At 41.9% G+C, this 18,812-nt stretch overlaps 1 protein-coding gene across 1 annotated transcript in view; it reads left to right on the forward strand.

Moving 5' to 3' along the window:
• The window catches only part of scamp5a (secretory carrier membrane protein 5a), a 210,555-nt gene that overhangs the window by 180,937 nt on the left and 10,806 nt on the right, over positions 1–18,812 (forward strand). Inside the window, exons 2-3 of the mRNA XM_056265016.1 lie at positions 18,034–18,096; positions 18,307–18,426. Of these exons, the coding sequence (XP_056120991.1) occupies positions 18,090–18,096; positions 18,307–18,426 (127 nt within the window). The 5' untranslated portion in view covers positions 18,034–18,089. The remainder of the gene's footprint in view (positions 1–18,033; positions 18,097–18,306; positions 18,427–18,812) is intronic.

The following is an 18,812-nucleotide window of genomic DNA, read 5'->3' on the forward strand; positions in this document are numbered from 1 at the left end:
TCATTTTCTGCATCAGCGTCTTTCCATTTCTGTCTGAATTTGTCAAATTTCTTACATTTAAATAAAACATGGGTGACATCCTCCAATACTTTACATTCAGAGCATATGCCATTACTTTTACCTATTAAGGATAAAGTGGAATTAAGGCCTGTGTGACCCAACCTCAATCTGGTTATCATACCTTCTTCATGCCTATTAAGACCCAATGAGGTGATTCTTTTCCCTCCAACACAGTTCTGGTTCCTATGATAATGTCTGGCATTCTTCTCTAACTCCCATTCATCTTGCCACTTTAGTGTAATCTGTGATTTAATTAAAGCTTTAGCATCTCCTTTACCCAATGGAATGTGAATTTGTACTTGGTCTAATTCCAGAGCTTTTTTAGCTAACTTATCAGCAATTTCATTGCCATCAATTCCATAATGTCCTGGAATCCAACAGAACTGTACCACTAACCCAAGGCTTATAATATTTAAAAGAATATGCTTTACTTCTAATACTAAATCTTCACGTATTGCATTATCTGTTATAAAACTTTGTAATACTGCCATAGAGTCAGTACATATAACAGATCTCAGAGGTTTAGTCTCTTCAACCCACCTAAGGGCAGTAATTATTGCAGTCATCTCTATTGAATATACTGATAAATGGTCACTCACTCTATACCCATATCTTTTTCCAAATTCTGGAATGTAAATTCCAATACCACAATGACCCTTGGATTCTTTAGAGCCATCTGTAAATATTTCCAAATATCCATAATATGAAGTTTTTAAATAACTTAAGCAGGCTTCAGTAAAACTTTGCTTAGTGTGATGCTCACCTTTTCCCGCTAATAACTTAATATTTACCTCTGGTACAGGAAGCAGCCATGTAGGAACACAACTTAATGCTAATGCTGGGCCATACTTCAACTCTTTTAATCCATAATGGTTTACTAAATTGCCAATATTCCAACCAAACCCACTGGACTTTTTACAATATTCCCAACAATCACTAAGTACTGACAGAGCTGGATTGTTGAAACTTCCTTTTAACCTTACCCAATAAGTTAGTGATAATTTCTCATACCTTAAATGAATAGGGGTTTCCTTAGATTCAACTAATAAAGCACTTGTATGAGTTGTTTTAAAAGCACCAAGGGCAATCCTCAAAGCCTTAAATTGCATTCTTTCAATTTTCTTGAGGGATGTCTTACAAGCTGAGCTATACATTATACAGCCATAATCAATATTTGATCTTATCAATGCTTTATATATGTTCATCAGAGACAGCCTGTCAGCTCCCCAATTATGCCCAGTGACCATTCTCATAAGGTTAATTACCTTTTTACACTTTGTTTCAACATATTTTATGTGAAATTTCCATGTAAGTTTGGCATCCAACCATATTCCTAGGTACTTATATTTTTCACTTCTTTCAAGTTGCTGATTATAAAGCATAATTTTATAAGTTTCAGGGACTTTTTTCCTAGTAAAATAAACAACCTGTGACTTTGAGATAGAAAATTTAAAACCCCAATCAACTCCCCACTGTTCAAGTACATGAATGTCCTTTTGAATCTTATCATTAACGTATGAAATGTTACGTCCTCTTCTCCAAATGACAGCATCATCTGCATATAATAGACCTTCGTTACTATCTCCCAGTTTTTCATATATGTCATTAATCATTATGTTGAACAATATAGGACTGATAACACTCCCCTGAGGAATTCCATTTTCAACAATAAACTCATCAGACACTGCATCTCCCACTTTGACCCTAATTGAACGTTTAGAAAGAAAATCAAGTATATAATTATACATTTTCCCATTAATTCCCAATTTTCCTAATTTAATCAACAAACCTTCTCTCCACATAGTATCATAGGCTTTCTCAATATCCAGAAAAACTGCCGCCATTACTTCTTTCATTATTAAAGTCTTTTCAATTTCATTGCATACTTTAACCAGAGCATCAGTTGTTGACTTACCCCTCCTAAATCCAGTTTGATACCCTTTAATTGGATTTATGTATTCTAGAAAATAATTTAAACGTCCAACTATAATTTTTTCCATTAATTTTCCAAAATGTGAAGTGAGTGCAATAGGCCTATAGTTTCCTGGATCACTTGAATCTTTACCTGGTTTAGGAAATGGAAGAATTCTTGCCACTTTCCACATGCTTGGTAATTTACCTCCATTCCATACTTTGTTAAACAACTTAAGAACTTTCTCCAATATATTATCAGGTAGTTTTCTAAACATAGCATAACACAGGTTGTCCGTCCCCGGTGCAGAGTATGCAGAATTACTCAATGCCCTTTTAAGTTCTGACATATTAATTTCAGCATCCATAATAGACATATTTGACTCTTTGGTATTTAAGATATTCCTATTTGTTTCCAATACCTCTTCTTTCCTTTTCATATACCGCTCCTCCAGGTGGCTACCCTTGTGTATGTCTGCAAAAGCTCTAGCAAGCATATTGGCTTTTTCCAAATCTGAGATTGCATGGGTCCCATCTTTAATTAAAACAGCAACCTGAGGAGGCTTAAATTTGCCTATCATCTTCTTAATCATCATCCATACTTTATTTAACGTGGTCTCTCTTCCTATTGTTGAGCAAAACTGTCTCCATGAATCTCTCTTAGCCTCTTTAATAACCTTCCTGGCTAATGCCTTCTTCCTTTGGTAGTTAATAAGATTGTCCATTGTTAATGTTCTACGCAAGTTCTTAAACGCTCTATTCCTGTCCTTGATAGCCTCTGAACACTTATCATTCCACCATGGAACATTGATTTGCTTCTTTTGATTTTGACTAACAGGAACGCTTTGGCTGGCAGCAACCAATATAAAAGAACTGACAATACTATTCATTTCATCAACTGTCTGATCATTATTAATTAATATACTTTCCCCATTCCCACAGCTTTCTACAAATTTCTCCCAATCTGCTTTTTTAAAATTCCATCTTTGGGGCACATAACTCTGTTCAATCATAAATTCAATATCAACTGCACATGTAATTGGGAAGTGATCACTACCCATGCTTGTGCTTTGATCTATTTCCCATTCACATCTACTGGCAATTTTCCTATCAACTATAGTTAAATCTATACAAGAAGTTTCATTTTTATAAACATTAATTCTAGTACCATAACCATTATTTAAACACACTAACATTCTATCATTCATCATTTCTTCCACTGCCTCACCATTCAAATTTGTCTGTTTACTGCCCCATAAACTGTTGTGAGCATTGAAGTCCCCACACCAAATCTCTCTGTGACTTCTCTTAACAATACTTTTCAATAACTCACTATTTAATGCTTTACATGGATTATAATAGTTAATGATAGTAAAATTACCACTACCTTTGTTAAATATTTCAGTTACCACACATTCGTGGGCCTTGGAATTAATAGACCTATACGGTATTCCTAATTTAATAAATGTCATACACCCTCCTCCTCTGCCTTTTTCTCTATCACATCTAATACCATTATATCCTTTCAATACAAAATCAAGGTGTGGTTTTAACCATGTTTCTTGAATGCATATGACCTCAGGTTTTTCTTTCAAATTGTGTATATATCTCTTAAATTCTTGACCATTTGTTATTAGACTTCTGGCATTCCATTGAAGAATGAAAAATACCATAAGGCTTTTAATCACTATTTTGACCCTCATATTTACAATTCAGTATCTCTTGAATTTTACTAGCTTGTGAGCTAAATCCTAAAAAGTCATTTGCAATATCCACAATTGATTTTACCGTATTACTTCCCTGATGAGGTTCAGTTGCTTTACTGATCACTGCGCAAATGAAGGCAAGGAAGTCATTTTTCTTGACCAACATTATTTCTTCTGACATTTTCTTTTTGAATTCACAGTATTCTGACTGTTGAGAGTTACATTTAGGCCTACTGACCTGTTGGACTCTCTCATTATGATGGCTCCTGTGGTTTACTCTGCTTATTGGGTTGCTAGCATTTGCTTCCCGAGCTTGCTCTGGTGTATACTGGGGAACAATTAAGCTAGCACCTTTCTTTTCTATTTCAATTTTCTTAACCGCCTCAGCATAGGAAACTTTATGAATCATTTTGCATTTCTGGACTTCTTTTGCCTCTTTGTGCTTCTCACAACCTCCATAAGCTGCACTATGATTGCCACCACAATTACAACATTTTAATACAGCATCTTGCTCACATTCACCATACTTGTGTTCTCCTCCACATTTCGCACATCTAATTTTTCCTCGACATTGGCTAGCAGCATGACCATACCGTTGGCAATTAAAACATCTTAACGGCGGCGGGATATATTCTCTCACTGAGTATGACATGTATCCCATTTGAACCCTGCTAGGTAGTTCTTTCTTGAAGCCTAATAAAATAGACAGGCTTTCTATTTTATCTTTACCTTTTGTCAACCGCTTAGCTTCACTTAAATCATAATCTTTTAAACTTTCCATGATCTCCTCTATTGAAACTGAAGTTGGGATTCCAGATATTACTCCTCTGACCTTAGATGTTGCACCCGGAATATGTGACGTTACTTTGAGTTTGTTGAGTGTGGTTTTCTTGAGAATATTACTTTGTTGTTCCTTAGAATTTGCAAAGATCAGCATTCTCCCATTACCCATGAAACGTGCGTGATTAATCTTGCCTATTTCCTTCTCTATTGCTTTCGTGATATGTATTGGATGTAAATCTGGTCCTCCCTTTTGATCAAATACCAAAATAACTTTCCAAACATCAACCTGAGGCCTCAAGAACCTGTTACCATCTGTTTTGGTCTTTTTCGCCATAACTACTGATTCTATGGAATCCGCTTCACTCTCTGACCTTTGTCGTACCTTCTGCTTGTTGCCATTAACAACCTCATCCCAAAACATTTCACCTTCATCAAGCATGTTATCTAGGTTTAACGATACAAAAGATCCACCAGATGTCTCAGCCATTGTCCAAATTACATTCACTGTGAGTAATTTATTTGATTTTACCGGTGGTCTTATGTCCTCTACGTTGCTGTTTTTGTTTGTCTTGTGTCAGTTCTCCTGCTTCTTCTTACTGGAGAGCAAACCGTATTTCTTCCATGAGTGATGATTGAAATCTTGATGATGATTGGTTCTTTAGAACCATCTGTAAACATTTGAAAACTGAATAAAATTAGTGATTTCAAATAGCCACCTCGTATCCAATATCTTTGGACTTATAGTAGCCTAAGCTCAAATCTATGAGAAATTCTGGGACTCTCCATGGCGAGAGTAATAAGAGTCACATTACAGAAGATCTTACTGTCCTTCTCCGCCCAAAACTGTATCCTCCATCATATGAATATTCCCAGCAATACTCCAATACTTTGCGAGTATGATGATTATGTGCTGGTCCTTGAAGATTTAGGCCTACCACACATCACTGCCAGTTTTTCCCTTTATAACATCTAGAGGCATCTTACCCTTTCCCTTCCGCTACGAATAAATGGTTGATAATAATCACTACGAATAAATGGTACATAATAATTTCTAAAGAATTAGGTTAAAAATATAGTCGCTACGAATAAACGTTTGTTAATATTCGCTACAAATAAACGGTTTAGAATAATCGCTACAAAGCGATTCTTTTAAGTTCGAATCGTTCGAATCGTTCTTCATTCTATCCCAATTGCGTCTGCAAGGGAAATGAAAAACATCTCTGAATGGAGTGAACTGTAAGTGATTCGTGAAGGAGAAGGATTGTGCAGGATTTTGTGATGCCACAACACAGTAAAAAAAAAAAAAGTTGCTGCCTTAAATTTTTAAGCACAATCAACTTGGATGTTTAAGCCATTCCAAGTTAAATTACATTAAACTGACTTAAGAAAAATGAGTTGAATCTTGTATATAAAAAGTTGAAAAGTGCTTAACTTATTATGATGAGTTAAAGCAATGTAAAAACATTATGTTGCCATAGCTTATTGATCATATAATATTTTTCCAGTGAACCCTCCACAATATAAATATATTCAAACATTATTTAATGTATCTCTTTGGATAATGATAGACGGATCTATTGTCTTACTTTATCTAAAATCTATTGACCTGAAAATCTGTCTTTCTTTCCCTTTCGAGAGGTTCCTCCTATTGCGTAAGTAGCTTACGCTATGGGAAAACTCCTTTTCTCGAGAAATATTGAAGTCTTTATGTAAAACGCATTGCAGCTGCACAGCATACAGCAATGAGCGAGGCAGCTCGGTCATTGGCTGTGCTGCGGCAACTGCACGAACCTATGACGGGGCGACTCTGAACCCGCTTCCAATGAGCGTGCTTTGCGCCCGCGCGCATCAGAGCCCGCCAAGATGGGCGTGGCCAAGGGCTATACACTCACCGGCCACTTTATTAGGTACACCTGTCCAACTGCTCGTTAACACTTAATTTCTAAGCAGCCAATCACATGGCGGCAACTCAGTGCATTTAGGCATGTAGACATGGTCAAGACAATCTCCTGCAGTTCAAACCAAGCATCAGTATGGGGAAGAAAGTTGATTTGAGTGACTTTGAACGTGGCATGATTGTTGGTGCCAGAAGGGCTGGTCTGAGTATTTCAGAAACTGCTAATCTACTGGGATTTTCACGCACAACCATCTCTAGGGTTTACAGAGAATGGTCCGAAAAAGAAAAAACATCCAGTGAGCGGCAGTTCTGTGGGCGGAAATGCCTTGTTGATGCCAGAGGTCAGAGGAGAATGGCCAGACTGGTTCGAGCTGATAGAAGGGCAACAGTGACTGAAATAACCACTCGTTACAACCGAGGTATGCAGCAAAGCATTTGTAAAGCCACAACACGCACAACCTTGAGGCGGATGGGCTACAACAGCAGAAGACTCCACCGGGTACCACTCATCTCCACTACAAATAGGAAAAAGAGGCTACAATTTGCAAGAGCTCACCAAAATTGAACAGTTGAAGACTGGAAAAATGTTGCCTGGTCTGACGAGTCTCGATTTCTGTTGAGACATTCAGATGTTAGAGTCAGAATTTGGCGTAAACAGAATGAGAACATGGAACCATCATGCCTTGTTACCACTGTGCAGGCTGGTGGTGGTGGTGTAATGGTGTGGGGGATGTTTTCCTGGCACACTTTAGGCCCCTTAGTGCCAATTGGGCATCGTTTAAATGCCACGGCCTACCTGAGCATTGTTTCTGACCATGTCCATCCCTTTATGGCCACCATGTACCCATCCTCTGATGGCTACTTCCACCATGTCACAAAGCTCTAATCATTTCAAATTGGTTTCTTGAACATGACAATGAGTTCACTGTACTAAAATGGCCTCCACAGTCACCAGATCTCAACCCAATAGAGCATCTTTGGGATGTGGTGGAACGGGAGATTCGCATCATGGATGTGCAGCCGACAAATCTGCGGCAACTGTGTGATGCCATCATGTCAATATGGACCAAACTCCCTGAGGAATGCTTCCAGCACCTTGTTGAATCTATGCCACGAAGAATTGAGGCAGTTCTGAAGGCAAAAGGGGGTCCAACCCGTTACTAGCATGGGGTACCTAATAAAGTGGCCGGTGAGTGTATATTGGGCGCCCTGTCGTCTGAGTTCTTTAGATTTAATCTCCTTCAGCAAAGACCTTCTCTTCGCTGGATCCTCTGGATTTTTGGAGTCTTTTCGCCGCCGCCGTCGACAAGCCAACAGCAGGACTGCTACGAGGACGCCGGCGCCTTCAGCCGCCTTCGATCGCCTTCTGCTAAACCATCCGGCGCGCATCACCTATATCCTTTCAAAGCTACCAGTGTTCGCCCCCGCGACACTTTTCTAAAAGAGCAAATTAACTGGGCGTTGTTTCAAATGCCTTCCTGCGCCTCGTGTCGAGGCCCTCTTCAGGACGGGGATCGTCACATCATTTGCACCCGCTGCCTGGGACTGGACCACGCAGAGGCTGCCCTTACTCGAGGTGGATGCCCCGAGTGTGACGCCCTGGGCCTCACCGAGCTGCGCGCTCGCTTCGCCGCTTTCGCCGCAAAAGAGCCCACCACCACCGTGCTACCATCCCCTCTGGTCGAGCCGCGCAAGAAGAAGCGCCGCTCACAGAGGCCGCCAGAGCACGCGGTTTGCAGTGACGTCACGCCGGGCCAATCCCCGCATGCTTCACCACCACCCGAAGACTCCCCGCCGCCAGTCCAGTTCACACAGGCGGACCAGCACCCCTCCAGCAAAGCGATGGGTCTCGTCTCGTTTGGCGCGTCAGGGGATGACGACGAAAAGGATGACAGCCTTTCCTTTGATGCTGCATCCGACGACTGGCCGGGCTCGTCCTTCGACCCCGCGCCATCGACGTTAGCTGGCACGAACGTGGGCTCCAGCATGGACTCGGAGATTGTCCGCATCCTGTCTAAGGCCGTGGAAGACCTCGGGCTCGATTGGTCTTCCCCGGAAGAACCCGCCCGCAGCTGACTGGACGAGTGGTCAACAGGTGGTCATCTGCCAACAGGAAGAGTGACGAGTGGTCATCTGCCAACAGGAAGCAACCGCCCGAGCGACAGGGACCTCGGCCCAAGATTGTGCTGAACCCAGAGCCTCGTAAGTCTTCCTAGCTACAGGGAGAAAAAGAGAGAGCGCGTGTCACCCAAAGCCGGACCGCTCTCTCCAAAACGTTTAAAACATTACCCAGTCCCCTTACAGGCGGCAGGAAATGTCTGTACAGCAGCCAATGGGCCAGCCGCACAGCTCGCTCACCTGCAAACAAACGCCGTTTTTACAGCGACACACAGAAATCACATAAAGAGCCATTTTCTGCCTGTGTCATTAAAGGGTCACGTGTCCACACTAAAGTGTGCATTCCCACATATCAAAACTGTCAAAGCAGTGCCAAATGCTTCCCCAGCTCAGGCTGGACGCCCCATAAATGTAGATTGTGTGCCCACTGTCATGTATGCACCACTACACATAAGCACTGTTCCCACAGTTATAAACACTTCCCCAGTAAAAGCGGGAAATTCTATAAGAGTAGCGCGTGTGCCCGCTGTTATGCATGCACCCCAACTCACAAACACTGTTTATATGGCCAAAAACCTCCCGCCATGAGCGGGAAGTTTTATGAAAGTGGCGCGCGTGCCTACCACAGTCTATGCACCCCCACCCATAAGCACTGTCCATACAGTCTTAAACATTTCCCCAAGTCACACTGTGAGCATTACGGATGTGGCGAGCGTGCACCCCTGCACTCGGCATTCATCAAAGCTGCTCAGCGCGCGCCCGCGCCTCTGAGAGCTGTAAGCTCAGTATTAGCACAGGGCGATTTGCCGGCGGGAGCCATACGTCACTGCGACACGCCCCCAGCCAGCATTCAGCCCATATCTGTGCGAGCGAAAGCTTGGGAAAATATCCCCGGCATGCCGAAATGGGTTTGAACAATAAAACACGGTTACTCGCTTCAATTCGCTCGCAGACCGCCCCGCTTCACAGCGGTGGTCGAGACGAAAGTGAGAAAAGATGTTTCACATGTTCTACGCTCCGAGGTGCTCAAACTGATAGAGAAGGGCGCTATAGAAACAGTCCCTCCCTCTATGAGCGAGGCAGGTTTTTACAGTCGCTATTTTCTCGTCCCGAAGAAGGATGGTGGTCTCCGCCCCATTCTAGATCTCAGACATCTGAACAAAGCTTTAATGATTCGCTCGTTCAGAATGTTAACAACCAAGCATATCCTCGCGCAAGTTCGCCCGGGGGATTGGTTTCTATCAGTGGATCTGAAAGACGCTTACTTTCACATTCCGATAGCGCCTCATCACAGGCCATTTCTGAGATTCGCTTTCGAGGGACAGTCATACCAGTACACAGTACTACCATTCGGCCTGTCACTGGCACCCCGAACATTCACGAAATGTATGGATGCAGCACTTTCCCCCCTGAGACAGCGGGGAGTGCGAATACTGAATTATCTCGACGATTGGCTAGTCCTAGCACAATCAGAGAGCCAGTTAGTGACACACAGGTCTTGGATTATCAGTCATCTAGATCGACTGGGTCTAAGAATCAATTTTGCATAGAGCATGCTATCCCCCAGCCAGAATATTTCTTTTCTGGGAATAGTGCTAGATTCTCATCAGAGCGCGCGCTCACTATCCGGCGCCTTGCAACATCGTTCAGAGCGGGCGCGCGCCCCATCAAGCGATTTCAAAAAATGCTTGGTCTCATGGCCTCGGCATCAGCTGTACTCCAGCTAGGATTGTTGCACATGCGTCCTCTCCAACGCTGGCTCAAAAGCCGTGTCCCCACTCACGCGTGGCGCTCGGGCCACTTTTTAATCAGAGCGAATCACGGCTGCATAAAAGCCCTGACGCCCTGGAAAGCTGTCGACTGGTATCAGTCCGGTGTGAGTTTGGGCGTGAACACAAGGAGAAAAATGATCACGACAGATGCCTCCAAAATAGGTTGGGGGGCCCTTTACGAGGGCAGGCCTGTCTCCGGCTTGTGGTCAAACCCGGAGAAGCGCCTACATATAAACTGTCTGGAATTGAAAGCGGTCGCTTTGGCTCTCAGAGCCCTGCTTCCGTACCTGAAGGACGAGAACGTCCTGGTCCGAACGGACAACATGACGGTAGTCTCGTATATAAATCGTCAGGGTGGACTCAGGTCGAGCTCCCTGCACTCGATGGCCAGGGAACTCATCCTATGGTCCCAGCGCAACCTGCGCTCGCTGAGAGCAGCGCATGTGCCAGGTGTCCTGAACCAGTGTCCTGCTGTCCAGAGACAAAGTTCTCCCAGGAGAATGGTCTCTCCACCCCCTGACGATTCAGTGGTTATGGCAAACCTGTGGCAGAGCAGAGGTCGACCTCTTTGCCTCCAAGGAAAATGCGCACTGCCCTCTCTTCTTTTCAAAGAGCACAGACGCGCTCGCCCAAAGCTGGCCGAGCCGCCCGCTGTATGCCTTCCCTCCGGTCGCGATGGTACCTCAGGTCATCAGTCGGATCAGGGAGGAGAAATGTGCAGTGCTCCTGGTAGCCCCACTCTGGAAGAACCAGACGTGGTTTCCAGAACTGATGCAGATGATGCAATCTGCCCCATGGCCGATTCCGCTGAGGCTAGACCTCCTCAGGCAGGCCAACGGGATGATCCTCCATCCCCGCCCCGATCTGTGGGCCCTCCATGCATGGCCCCTCAACGGGTTCCCGGGAACCTCCCCAGTGGAGTCTTGAGAACCATCACTGAGGCGCGAGCGCCCTCTACGAGGCGCTTATTTGCCCAGAAATGGAAGGTGTTCAGTGACTGGTGTAAATCCAGGAACCTGAACCCTTAGACATGCGAGGTACAGAGTGTGCTCGTTTTCTTACAAGAGCTGTTGGAGGCAGGCCGCACCCCCTCCACGCTCAAAGTATATGTGGCTGCCATAGCGGCATCACACGACCCTGTAGAAGGACGCACACTAGGGAAAAACTACCTAGTTGTTCGTTTCCTGAGGGGCGCCAGGAGGATAAATCCCCCACGCCCCCCCTCAGTGCCAATCTGGGACCTGGCCACGGTCCTGGACGCACTCAAAAGTTCGAACCCCTCCGAACTGTGCACCTTAAACAGCTCTCGCTCAAAACTGCTCTCTTGCTGGCTCTCGCCTCGGTCAAGAGAGTGGGCGACCTGCACGCGCTGTCATCAAGCGCTGCCTGCCTGGAGTTTGGACCTAACGACAGCAGAGTTGTCCTCAGGCCAAAACACGGGTATATTCCTAAGGTGCTCTCCACACCCTTCAGAGCACAGGTGATATCTCTGGCCGCGCTATCGTCTCCAGCAGACGAAAGCGACGCTAATTTACTCTGCCCGGTCAGGGCGCTCAGAGTATATTTGTAACGTTCTGCTCTGTTCAGACAGACAGAGCAATTGTTCGTATGCTTTGGCGGCCGCACCAAAGGTCTCGCTGTTTCAAAGTAGAGAATATCGCGCTGGATAGTTGATGCTATAGCGCTGGCTTATGAAGCCAAGGGCCTTCAGTGCCCCTTGGGCATCAGAGCTCACTCTACAAGAGGCATGGCCTCCTCGTGGGCGTGGTCGAGTGGGATACCCATTCAAGATATTTGTGCGGCAGCAGGCTGGGCCTCACCGTCAACATTTATCAGGTTTTATAACCTACAGGTCCCCTCATTGCACTCCAACATACTGTCGGTCTAACTATGCATAGGCTGGAGTGTGTACATGCTGAGCATTATCTCCTCCCTTATAGGGTCCGTCTCTGACTGACTTAGAGGGTTTTTCATGCATATCAGTACATAAGAATGTGCTTGTGTGTTTTCTCTGGATGCCCATTGGGCCGTTCCACATTGTCCCTTATAAAGCCCGCCTTCGGCCGGCTCGTTGGATAATTACTTTGCTTAAAGGCTCAGGCATCTGCCTCCGGCTTAATAGAGCGAAGTCAGCACGCACGGCGTTTTACATGGTGTTCCCATAGCGTAAGCTACTTACGCAATAGGAGGAACCTCTCGAAAGGGAACGACTCGGTTACTAACGAAACCTCGGTTCCCTGAGAGGAGGGAACGAGTATTGCGTAAGCTGCTGTGCTTGTGTTTGGTCAGTTCGCTTCAGTCGATTGAACCTAAAGAACTCAGACGAGGGGGCGCCCAATATATAGCCCTTGGCCACGCCCATCTTGGCGGGCTCTGACGCGCGCGGTCGCGAAGCACGCTCATTGGAAGCGGGTTCAGAGTCGCCCCGTCATAGGTTCGTGCAGTTGCCGCAGCACAGCCAATGACCGAGCTGCCTCGCTCATTGCTGTATGCTGTGCAGCTGCAATGCGTTTTACATAAAGACTTCAATATTTCTCGAGAAAAGGAGTTTTCCCATAGCGTAAGCTACTTATGCAATACTCGTTCCCTCCTCTCAGGGAACCGAGGTTACGTTAGTAACCGAGTCGTTTTCTTTTGCCATCAAGAAATTCCAGATACAACATGGATTTCAAGTGTAGATACTGATACTTTAGATGTGAGAAGCATTTTAGAGCATGCATTGTGTTACTAGAAGTGTTTTCTCATTTCATTGTAACGTTACACAGCGCTGAATATCATTGCCAGAGGAATCTTAAAGATCAATTATGTATGAGAAAACTAGGTCAGCGTTTGGCTGAGGGAAAGGCGTCTGAAAAAAGTCCAGGCCAAAGATAACTGGCTCAGAATCAACACTGGAAATAATAAACAATGCGATTTTCTCAACAGTTATATAATGATGAAATTATGTTGTTATGAAGTATAAGAAATGAAAAATATATATGTGTATATAACTTAATTTTTGTCAATACTCTTTTATTAATATCCTATTTTTTTTTAGAGAATTGAATTAGTCTTTTTCTTTATAAATTCACATATAATCTTGGTTCCGTATTCATTAATTTAATCATCATATAGCAGACTGTAATGTCTAGTTATGGTTATTGTTTCATGTTTCTTGTATTGTCATGTGATTCCATTGCCATCATGTCTAGCGCTTCCCTTGTCTTATGTGTCATTTTCTGATTGGTTCATTGTTTCATTGTGCACAGGTGTGTCTTGTTCAGTCATTAGTCTTGTGTGTGTTTAAGCTCTCATGTTTTGCCATGTCTTCGCCAAGTATTGTTATGTGTTGGTAAGTGCCATGTCCATTATTTTTGTTTATAAACATTTTACACTGCAATTGGATCCGATTCTTAATTTTAATGGATAAGTAATATTAAAATAGAAAGATTTCATTCAAGTGAAACATAAGAAAAAGTACAATTAAATGGAAATAAATTTTGTTATTGACAAGATCCGAGTATGTTCAACGTTACACTGACAATCATATTTCTTTTTAATATCATGTATTCCTTTTTAATAGCTACTCCTGTATCATATTAATTTATCATCCTTTTACTAATTATTATTTATTTAATCACTAACATTTTTGTATTCATAATATGGTTAAAATATGGTAAAAATGCACACACGTTCATCCTGCTTTTCATATTCACAAGAAATAGACTTCATATTGATGGTTTCTGCACACATACGATAGTGCATGATATTAAAACCGCCATAGCTTATCTGCTCCGACCTACTGCACAATTGGCTAGATCACCATGACTTTTAGAGATGACATGACCTGATGAATGCTAATCTATCCAGAAAGGGCCTCGAGGGGCGCTACCTAATCTATTTTAAGAATAGAGGTCTAAAATGTTGTAACTTTATTGGGGTTCAGATCGATCAATTAGCCTGGATTCTTGTTCTATTTACTCTCTTGTAGAAGACTTATCCATAAAAATTGAGAATTGGATCCAAATGCAGTGTAACATGTTTATTAACAAAAATAATTAAAGTACATCCAGGCATTGGGCAAAAAGTAAATACAAACACGGGGTGCAAAAAACCAAACCAATTGAAACCGATGAATGTGATACATCAACAAGGGAAACACAAATAGCACAGAAAATACATACAGGAATAAAGGGCCAAGACACATCTGGAAACAATCAATGAAACTAATCAACAAAGAAAACTACAAACTGACTACAAGCTAAACAGGAAACAAAAACAAAACAGAAACCCAAAATAAGAGTCCCAAGCAGGGGTTGTGATGTGACTATTCTGTATTGTCTAGCACGACATTCTGTGCAAAATGTGATACACATTAAATGTATAAAATGCATACACGCACAAATTACTATAGTAGCCTAAGTAATAACATTCTGTATGTGTAAAAGATAATAAATGTCTGTGTGTGTAATGCATATATCATACATTTAATAAATGTATTACCTTTTACCCATAGCCTAAATAATATTTTTACTTAGCCTAATAGTCTTGACTTTGCTTCAGTACCGTGGAGAGCGGCCACACACACACACACACACACATCTCTTGAGGAGCGAGTGAAAAATGAAATATCGCGAGTGTAGAGTGCTCAAACACACGAGCTGATTTATTCAGCATCACACACACTCATCCCTCGCGGAACTGATGCTCGTCGACGCGCTTGCGTGCGTATGTGTGTGTAGGAGTACCGTGACGTGATTGTTTTTACTCCCATTTTCTTATTATCATCTCATAATATACCGGATTTGGAAGACATCTCCATCACAAGTGCATCGATCATTGAATGGAAAGCAGTTTAATAGATGTAACTGAGCGCGTGCATTGGAAACATTGTTGGGTGAACGCGCGAGAAGGTAGGAAGGGAACGGGTTTCCGCCGATTTTTTTTTCACTTTCTTACCTTTGTTTTTTTTACATCTATGTACTCTGAACAGATTTATATGTCTTACGTGCCAGGGAAAAGCAGAAATGGATGCAGTCTTAGCTTGCACTGTTGAATAAAACACCTCCCCGTTCAGCTCCATCTTTTCCCTTGAAGGGCGCTGTGCTCGACCTCTTTACCGCTCTGAAATGAATGAAAATGTGTTCGCAAAATATTATTTTGCTCTTGTTTTCTCCTTCAATTCTTATCTTGCGTTTTATAACAACACCTATCATTTGGATTTATGAAATATAACGTTAGGACAAATAGATTATCTTTTCATATCTGTATTCCACCACAGCGACATGCCCTTCACTTTGCAACTGGGTTTGGCTAGAATTGAGCGAGGAAAAGCTACCAGTAATCGGTCAAGAATAATCGCTACAAATAAATGGTTGATAATAATCGCTACGAATAAATGCTACCTAATAACTTCTAAAGATTAAGGTTAAAAATATAATCGCTATACGAATAGACGTTTGTAAATATTCGCTACAAATAAACGGTTTCGAATAATCGCTACGAAACGATTCTTTTAGGTTCGAAATGAATCGTTCGAATCATCGAATTGTGTCCTATTGACGGAGTCCAAAAAAAGGATGATTCAGTTAGCAGGCCTGTATTCCTGATTCCTTCTAAGGATCAAATCAGAGTTACTTTTAATAACAATCAACAGCTATAATGTGACAATCATTGTTTACATGTTCGAAAATATTACCTACTCAGAATTTAACAATATTAAACAAAAATGTTAGCGTCATGTGAATGCATTAACTTGATTGCCATAAACATATTAGGCCAGAAGAGTTTCCTAAAAATGTTAATATTAATCAGAATTTGGAATGTTAATCATATTTGTAATATTCAAATAAGTATATGATGTGTATCTCTGAACAAAAGTAATTTTGGGGTTTAAAAAAATCAAGCTATTCATATATAGTCATCATGACATCAGTTTGTCGTTTTTTTGTTTGTTTGTTTTGTTGTCAATGGATCTTCTATTTTTAGAAATTGTTTTTGGATATGTTAGTTTTGGATTTTACTAACAAGTTGCTCTATCAGCAGAATATGAACTTTAATCTGAAAATAATGTGCATGTAATAATGGGCTGCTTAAAGGCACAATATGTAAGATTTTAAGATTATCCAAATACCACTAGAACAGCGTTATATATTTTGTTGATTTGTGTACTTACATTATCCCAAACGTTTCCAAAAATATTTAAATTCAGAGAAATCAGCCATTTTAACCAGGACACTGACCGTGTCATCGCCTCGCCTGCCTATGTCACGAAACAATTGAAGACCGGAAGTACGTCTTTTAGTAGGGATACGGCTCTTCCGGTTAGCTTTTTACGATGGCGGAGTCCGATAGATACTGCTGGACCAAATCTTTCCGCAACCTGCCTAACACGGTCAAAAACTGACCGGCGATGGGCTGATTATCCCCCCAGTTATTCCAGGGAAACCGGGTTGGTATAGTATTGGCTTTAAGTCTATTCCGACCACTTTCCAAGACGTAGATGCTCTCCTTTTCAAAATGCAAACAGCAAACGAAAGTGCTGCCCCGGAGAATATTAAAAGAAGGCCCCGCATTCCTCCTTATTAACCTAACCCTAGACTTGCGGAGTGTTTCGTCCTTTCGTCCTTGCGTGAAAGCTGAGGTATGGTTGTCTACGTCCTGATGCAGAGCAACCCGATACACTACAACAGCAGCTGCGGGTGTAGCCTGCCACTGTTGTTATAGCTCTAGCCGTTCGCCAGTAAGGTAAACGTTTCTATGGTAACAGCGAGTTGAATCAATCAGCAGACGTTGCTGCTACGCTTAGGATTGTGGGTAGTGTAGTTTTTATTTCATAAGATCGTGGATAAAACATGTTTTTCTTAAAACAAGGTTGATTTTATACGAACTTGTAGCTTCTACAGGAGCAAAAACCTTCGTTTTACAACCTCATAGCTCGTGGTCAGTCTACCTCGGATGGTTTAGAGACATTATGGCTGATAATCTAAATCCTTATCGAGAAATACTGTTGACCGGAAGTTCTGAATCCCTACTCCGCGTTCCGGAAGCAGGAAGTGTGACATAGGCCTATGACATCATATCCGCGTTACCCTCGATTTCCAGTTTTACTTTCATAGAGAGTAATCACCAAAGACACTTTAATATATTATGTGTTTTATTAGACAGGTGAGCAACTGTTTGGATACATTGATCAACAGGAAACTAATCATTGTTATACAGCGCAACACGGTTAGTCTTATTGTTTGAATCGCTTGTTTTCTTGATTTACTGCGAGTAACATGTTTTTACCATACCTCAGAGACAACACTATTTTGTCAAGTGGCTAACAGCTTTCTCCATCATACAATATATTTTAAAATGTCATTTAGCAACATGATTTCCGTCGGATTCCTTTCCATCGGCTGTAGAGGTGAAGACGACAACTCTCATGTTTCCACGCTCATTCATGGCGTCATGAAGCCACACCTTCGTTTTGAATAAGCGACCTCTAGCGGCGAAAATTACACACTGTGCCTTTAAGGTTTATAGGTGTCATGTTTATAATCCTGAATGAGGAACAAAAACATTTGCTTTATTAGGGACACAGCTGGATCTAGCTTGTGTTTACTAAAGTTATTCCATTGCTTTTTGGTTGTTTGTTTTTATTTTGCTGAAAATTTAGATGCATATCAAAGAACAAGCTTCGCTTTCACACTGGAATACATTATACTGGAAAATTAAGTTGCTACGTGTTGTATAATAAACACTTCTTAAAGTGTTTCATTGCAATGTGTGAATTTGTTGTGTCTGTAATGTGTGTTTTTACAGGTTTTTAAAAATTAAAGTTTGACGTTGGTGATCTGAAAGAAAACAAGAATCTCCATGGCAGGTGAGAGCTTTTGACTTTCGTAAACCAAACTGTTACCATATTCAAGTACCATGGTATTTACATGGTACTGTAATGCAGTTCAAAGAATAGCATGGTTCTACCATGGTACATGTCCAAAAAGCCCTGTCACTTCCATGGAATGTTGTATTAGTTTTGTTACTGAACCCATGACTTAAGAGGTTAAGCTTTAAATTGTTTGTTCCCCCACAGAAAACAATTTCCCTCCTCTACCACGGTTCATTCCACTGAAACCATGTTTTTACCAAGACTTCAACGAGATCCCAGACCAGTGGCGTTCAATGTGCAAACGAATGTATTACCTATGGATATGTATGTTCTTAAATATTTCAGCATGTATTATATATTTTTGAAGTATTCTCACTGCATGTAATTTTTTGTTCATTACTTTGTGTGTGTACTGAGTAGATTGCAATCATGTGGCTTTATTTGCCATTACAGTGACTCTTTTGTTGTTACTGTAAACACTGAGAAAAAACGAGACGCATGAAAACTTGTAGAGACTGGTTTTGTATTTTGATCTATCGGTCCATGGGATGTCATATTACTCTTGTTATTGTACAGTTTACTAGGTGATCATTAAGTATCACAAGCGTTAGAGTTGCTTTTGCCATGTAGGACATTTACAAACTCCTTTTTTATAGCACACTAATTGGGAACTATTTTGAAATGAGTCTGGGAGTTGAGAAAGTAAGTGT

This window comes from Rhinichthys klamathensis, unplaced genomic scaffold (assembly GCF_029890125.1).
Source record: "Rhinichthys klamathensis goyatoka isolate OS25496 unplaced genomic scaffold, OSU_Roscu_1.1 h1tg000228l_1, whole genome shotgun sequence".
NCBI lineage: Eukaryota > Metazoa > Chordata > Actinopteri > Cypriniformes > Leuciscidae > Rhinichthys > Rhinichthys klamathensis.